The sequence below is a fragment of the Eptatretus burgeri genome, chromosome 16, assembly GCF_056783735.1.
Source record: "Eptatretus burgeri isolate ZD-2024b chromosome 16, Ebu_testis_v1, whole genome shotgun sequence".
Classification (NCBI taxonomy): Eukaryota; Metazoa; Chordata; class Myxini; order Myxiniformes; family Myxinidae; genus Eptatretus; species Eptatretus burgeri.
Window position 1 is genome coordinate 35,039,575 of NC_140976.1, and position 7,055 is coordinate 35,046,629.

At 49.5% G+C, this 7,055-nt stretch overlaps 1 protein-coding gene across 1 annotated transcript in view; it reads right to left on the bottom strand.

Annotated features, from left to right (window-relative positions):
* LOC147010848 (transmembrane protein 132E-like) overlaps positions 1 to 2,709 on the bottom strand; it is a 611,930-nt gene extending 609,221 nt beyond the window's left edge. Inside the window, exon 1 of the mRNA XM_085859633.1 lies at positions 2,254 to 2,709. Coding sequence (XP_085715759.1) covers positions 2,254 to 2,332 — 79 coding nt within the window. The 5' untranslated portion in view covers positions 2,333 to 2,709. The remainder of the gene's footprint in view (positions 1 to 2,253) is intronic.
* Between the last annotated feature and the right edge of the window lie 4,346 nt (positions 2,710 to 7,055).

The following is a 7,055-nucleotide window of genomic DNA, read 5'->3' on the forward strand; positions in this document are numbered from 1 at the left end:
TGCACATAGTTGAGGATTAACACCCAAAGGTCATGTATCAATGAAGTCTGTTGTTGGCTTAACGGTTAAAGTGGCTGCCTTAACATCCTGTTTACCGGTGAATTAACACCAGGTGGGTTGACTGAGCCTGTCATCCTTCCGAGGTCGGCAAAATGAGTGCCAGCTTGCTGGTAACAAGGGGCATTGCACGAGCAGGACAGCCGCGCTCCCAGAAAATGATGCAACCAAGCAGCCACAAGCTGTCGACGTACAAATAAATAAATAAATAATAAATACGTAACAATGCACAAAGGTCATTGATTAATGTACAAAGCTCATTTATTTATGTGCAAGGGTCACGGATAACCAAAAGTGGTGGAACGATGTGCATAGGCTGCGGATTAATGCGTAAAGTTCAGGCTGAAATGCACAAAGGTCACGGTCAAGCACACAAAGGTCATGGGTTAATGCACCAAGGTCACAGTCAAGTTCACAAAGGTCGTGGTTAAATTGTTGGCAGTCGTGGTTAGATGCTGAACGTTGTGGTTTAAGAGACTTTATCTCCTGCATCCCTGCACAGCGAAGTTCGTGACGAATTGAGCATTTGCATGGAAGCAACACGACTTGAATTGCTGGACTGAAGTTAGAACGAGCTCCGGATATTAAGGCAGGCCGTTATCAGCTTCATTCCATATTGAAAGTAGTCTTAAAAAAAAAATCATTTTCATATTACGGTATTTGCAATTCTAATGGAATGTATTAATTCTGCCCAGGGACGGTGCATGCGCTAATGATGGGAGCGAGAACTTGCTTCAAAACCTTTCCGCCTCGATTTAAAATGTCAACCTCAACTTCACGCACAAATTGCTCAACTGGTCCTGGAAACTTCCTGGGGTTGAAAAATGACTTTTTCCTGCCAGCATCTACATGCCAGCGCGTTTCAGAAAGATCCGTTTAGAAAATGCATCGCACAATGTCGGGCTCAGAGACGTGCACCTGGAGTGGACGAGGCGGATCGGTGCCGCACACCTGTTATACAAGATGGAATAAAGACCAGCGACTCATGATCTCCGAGCACCGGGAAGAAAGCAAGCCGTAAAAACACCACAAGGCAACTTGCACTGCAAGCGAGCGCAGCCGCCTGTGAATGATCCGTAAAAACAATAAAAGGACAAAAGCTCGGGACAGCCTAATTACAGAGAAGGGTGTTACAATGAAGAGAGAAGGGTGTTGTTACGATGTCCAACCCCCTCATCAAGCTTTTTTTGATGATGACACCACATGGGTTGGAATGTGGGATCGTAACGTGAATGACTGGCATAGCAATGTGAACGTTCAAATCACTCCTTGCCAAGAGACATAGGATTTAGTGGAAGGCTCTTTCCACGTCGGTCGCGGCTGCAACACTCCTCCCTTTAAAAAGAGAATCGAGCAGTGAGTCGTCGGCTCGGGGCAATGAACGACGTGTGCTGTGGCTTCGTGATATTTATACTTAATCAATAGGGGGCTGCGATGGCAGAGTACGTGTCACAAGCTTCTCATGCCCGAGGCGAACAAACTGCACCGACTTCACCGCATCAGTCGGGCTATCTCTTCGTCGAATGCCCGTAAATCGAAGCCCAATGGCGTCGCTCATGCGCTCTTGCTATTGACAAATCTTTGGGAGGGAGGGGTTGGGGGGGGGACCAGCACAGGGACATCCCGCGGCAGTGCCAGGCCAGGGAGCAAGAAGGCACCCAAATAGGGATGGGTTAATTGCACGAAGCTCGGGAGAGTGATCGGATGCGCAAAGTTGAGATCCGGCTGAAGGCGCGCTTTGCGCATTGAAGAAGTCGCTGAACCTGGTGATCAGCCACACACTGCTTGTAATTAACAAGCAAGCTTGCACATCACCATCATGAAGATCCGAGTTCATGCGACGAAGAATATGCGTTACCAGGATGAAAACTACACTTCTCGCGCGATGAAGATCACGCTTTGCGTAATTGAGAGTGGAGTTCCCTTTAACGCAGAGAGGCGGAAAAGCATCAGGAAGTCAGAGCAAGGCAACGGCTCCTGAGCGCATGTGCTCTTCTGAAATCGTTCTTCTTAATTGAAACCCCCTTTTCTCCTGTTTGCATATTTCGTGGTGCGAGGTGATACCGCCCTCCCCCGGATGCTGCAGGACAGGGACAGCAGACAAAACGAAACGGGTCGCACCGAGCACAAGACGGACGCAGAGCGCGGCGGACGTAGCCCAACACAGACGAGTCGTGGGACGGGCGGCATGCTTACCATGAATGAGCAGGATCATCAGCAGAAGCGGTGCCTGCACGGTGCGACCTGGCACGCAGGGACCTCGGCCGAGGCGCATCTTGAGCGCTCATGCCAGCCGGGCCGTCTCGGCGGCACGGCACGGCACAGCTCGGCACGGCATGAGATGGCACAACACGTGAAGAGGTGACACCTTAGCCAAAGTGCACGCGCACGCGCGTGCTCACAGTGCGTGCGTCGAAATGCGCAGCACGAGGCGTCGTGGGACGGGTGAGGCGGGGATTAGCAGCTGCGCCTTTTTATTTTTTATTTTTGTCAAAAGCGATGAGCACAGCAAAGCACAGCACGGCACGAAACGCCAAAGCACAGAGATGCACGGCTGGCGATAAGTTGTCTCTCTGGGCGGTTCCTGCCTTTGCACATCGGAGCCCCAGCCACGACTACCCTCCCAGCGTCATAACTGTATGTGAGGTGACTTGGGCACAATAAATGCAATGGATGGGGTGGTTCGACAGGGTGGGTCGACAGGATGGGTCGACAGGATGGGTCGACAGGATGGGTCGACAGGATGGGTCGACAGTAATGGGTCGACAGGATGGGTCGACAGTATGGGTCGACAGTATGGGTCGACAGTATGGGTCGACAGGATGGGTCGACAGGGTGGGTCGACAGGGTGGGTCGACAGGGTGGGTCGACAGGGTGGGTCGACAGGGTGGGTCAACAGGATGGGTCGACTGGGTGGGTCAACAGGATGGGTCGACTGGGTGGGTCAACAGGATGGGTCGACTGGGTGGGTCGACTGGGTGGGTCGACTGGGTGGGTCGATCGACTGTGTGAGTGGACAGGGTGGTTGGATGGGTGCATTGATGAGGTCAGTGCTTTTTGACTGGGTTGGTGGGTGGATTGGGTAGGTGGACTGGGTAGTTGAATGGGTGGATTGACTACTTTAGTGTTTTGACTGGATCAGTGGTTGCACTTGGTGAATAGACTGGATGCTCAGACTGGGTGGGTGCATGGACTGGATGAGTGTGTGGACTGGGTGCGTGTTTGGACGGGATGTGTGCTCGGACTGGGTGTGTGCTCGGACTGGGTGGGTGTGTGCTCGGACTGGATGCGTGTTCGGACTGGGTGGGTGGGTGCTCGGACTGGGTGGGTGGGTGCTCGGACTGGGTGGGTGGGTGCTCGGACTGGATGCGTGCTCGGACTGGGTGGATGCTCAGACTGGGTGGGTGTGTGTTCGGACTGGATGCGTGCTCGGACTGGGTGGGTGCGTGGACTGGGTGGGTGCGTGGACTGGGTGGGTGCGTGGACTGGGTGGGCGCGTGGACTGGGTGGGCGCGTGGACTGGGTGGGCGCGTGGACTGGGTGGGTGCGTGATCGGACGGGGTGCGTGATCGGACGGGGTGCGTGATCGGACGGGGTGCGTGATCGGACGGGGTGCGTGATCGGGCGGGGTGCGTGCTCGGACTGGGTGCGTGCTCGGACTGGGTGCGTGCTCGGACTGGGTGCGTGCTCGGACTGGGTGGGTGGGTGCTCGGACTGGGTGGGTGGGTGCTCGGACTGGATGCGTGCTCGGACTGGGTGGGTGCTCAGACTGGGTGGGTGTGTGTTCGGACTGGATGCGTGCTCGGACTGGGTGGGTGCGTGGACTGGGTGGGTGCGTGGACTGGGTGGGCGCGTGGACTGGGTGGGCGCGTGGACTGGGTGGGTGCGTGATCGGACGGGGTGCGTGATCGGACGGGGTGCGTGATCGGACGGGGTGCGTGATCGGACGGGGTGCGTGATCGGACGGGGTGCGTGATCGGACGGGGTGCGTGATCGGACGGGGTGCGTGCTCGGACTGGGTGCGTGCTCGGACTGGGTGTGTGCTCAGACTGGGTGCGTAGGTTGACCGTTTGAATGTATCGGGGGATGCAGTCATACAGCAAGCAGTTTGAGAGCCATTTGAGTGTCGATCTTCACAGTCATATGTGTTTGACATTTCCAGCGAAGAACTCATCCAAGTCTACCCATTCAATAAAAATAATTAATAAAACAAAGCGTGACATGTGACTTTCACAGGAACATTATTGGCATAAAGGGGGCATGAAACGAATACTTATTTCCCTTTCGGTCAGTAAGTTGCAAAACACCCCAGGAGCGATTATCAGGTGTTTGCGAGCTGGACCCAAAATGCGCAAAAGTTAAAAGAGCACGTGCAATACAAGGAACCGTGTGGAGCAGATTTCAAGAGAAAATGATGAGCTGTTGAGGCAGATAAATCGGAGGTGCTAATGTGCGACACTGGCCTTTTCGAGCAAATAAATGTGTAATTATAGTTTATGGAGGAAAGTGTTTCTGTAATTGTGCATTTACATTTGAATTGGTTGTTGAGCTCTAAACTTGCACCACATCGCAGGAAAGAAAACTCTTTCCAATGAATCCCCCCCCCCATAGGAATAGTTCGTTCATTGTATGGTCCTGGGTTACACCATACTTGGGAAGAATAAAAGAGAATGGGCTCGATATATACCACCCCTGCAGCTTTGATCTCCATCACCTCATCAAGGTACCCAAACAGAAACAGATGCAAAAGTGTTTCACAAAGGAGATTTTCAAGGTTGCCAATTAATTCCAATAAGTACTCCATTGGCTTGTCAACTGTGAGCAAAGTGAGAGGTAAAACACCCTAGAAATGGCAGACAATTCGAGCTGGCGTTTCGATTCCGTGTTGATGCCATATAATATCACATCCGTGGTGCAAATTGTATGAATGTTTAAGGGATCAATATAAGCACCTGCCCTTGAGGGATAGTTGATGGTATATCGGGGACAACAGAGGACTCTGTAACCAAAAGCGTACCTGGACCCTCGATTCGTGCACACAGGTGGATCATTGATCCATGCGCAGACTGTGCATGAGCAGTGCAAGCATTGTGGTTTGGCTCTCACATGTGAATCCCCTTTCGCGCACACAGTGCAGGTGCATTGTCTTCGGACATTCATGAGCGGTATGCTTTAAGAGACACAATAATGTTTAATTAAACATTGCTTAAAATATATAATACCTCATAAAGCAGCCATGAGATGGAACATTTTGAAGAACACAGCCATTCAAGTGTCTAGACTCGAGATGAAGAATGGGTAACCATTGTTGAAGTGAGCACTATGAGCAAACTTTCAGTCTCTGTGCAGAGTGCTGGCACCCAACAAGGACTTCTTCATTGGAATGAGTGTAAAACCACTGGTTATCAGATCAGTTTAGGTATGAGAGCATGCGCTGGAGTAGCGCACCTCATACCATTGATTATGACCAACCTATTTTAGCTGGTAGCACCTGCTCAGCCTGCACCGGTTGCTCATTTTGTGGAACTTGAAGGTTCACTGTGGAGTCCCACGTTTTCAGGATGGTATTTGGGGCAAACGCTTTGGATATTGAGATGTACCTGGTTTACAACTTTTAGGACTAAGGTTTATCAATGAAAATTGATGACAGGTTTAATGTGGGGAATAAGAACACTGCTCCTAACAGTGGCTCCATAACGTGTGTGTGTGTGTGTGTGTGTGTGTGTGTGTGTGTGTGTGTGTGTGTGTGTGTGTGTGTGTGTGTGTGTGTGTGTGTGTGTGTGTGTGTGTGTGTGTGTGTGTGTGTGTGTGTGTGTGTGTGTGTGTGTCACTGGTTGCTATCTCTAATCACAGGTTTCAGAATATGGAATAGAGTCCTCCCAGAACCCAAAGTATTCACGTCCGTTTTGATCAAGGTTGATGATTCATGGAACAAACTGTAAAGTTTTATTGTTCGCAAAGTTTTCTTCCAAGGGTTCTCTTCAGGACAGTCACTGAGCCGGACAGCCTCCAACTGCACTTTGTTTGTAATAATGTCCCCAAGGATGGTTTATAGGATCTCCATAAGGTTCTTCTTTATCATTCCCGTTGCTCCAATGATCACGGAGACAATTTGAGCGCTCTTCAGCTTCCACATTTTTTTCACTTCAATTTTGTGATCTTGATATTTGCTCATTTTCTTTATTTCTGTCTTGTTTAGGCCAAAATCGCTGGGAACTGATACCTCAATGAGCAATACTGTACATTATTTTCATTTTTGTACAAAAGTACTATATCCGGTCACAATGTTTTGTTTTATAAGTTCACACTCAATGGGATCAGGTCAAACGTGAGTGCCACTTTTTGTTTTCAATAATTGCTTTTGGTTCATGTTTCCATGAGTTTTCTGGAACTGGGATATTGAAGTATTTGTAGACGTGCAGGTGGATTATCCTATTTACCTTGTTGTGCCTTTGTGTGTACAGTTGTTCTGACATGAGTGTTTTACATCCCGATAGGGGGTGACTCATGCTTTCTGTTTCTACCTTGCAGAACCTACACCTGGCTGATTGACTTAGTGCTGCCATTTTCTGAAAGCCATTGGTGTAATGTCCTTGACCTAAGGTAATTATAATGACTAGTACGTGCCCGTAAAGAAATAAAAATAAAAATAATAATAATAATAAATAAATAAACCACACAGGCCGTTTCTTCCTCTCGGGTGCCCGTACGTGCGTGACCCGAAAGTTCGATATTATTCGCAATTACGATTATTCGCAATTTATTTTTAACACCCATTTATTCAATTAGCGCCAACGTATTTTACCTTTTCGCAATGTCGTGGCAAGGAAAAACAAAAAGAGAAGAGAAGAGAGAGAAAAAAAAATTACTTCCTAGTTCGGAGCATACCAACACTCTGATGTTCCCGAAATTTATACACCATCTAATATGAAAACGATCATAACTTGGGCCATTATGTTTATCTATAAATGCGCATAAGAAATCGAGAAATTATTGGA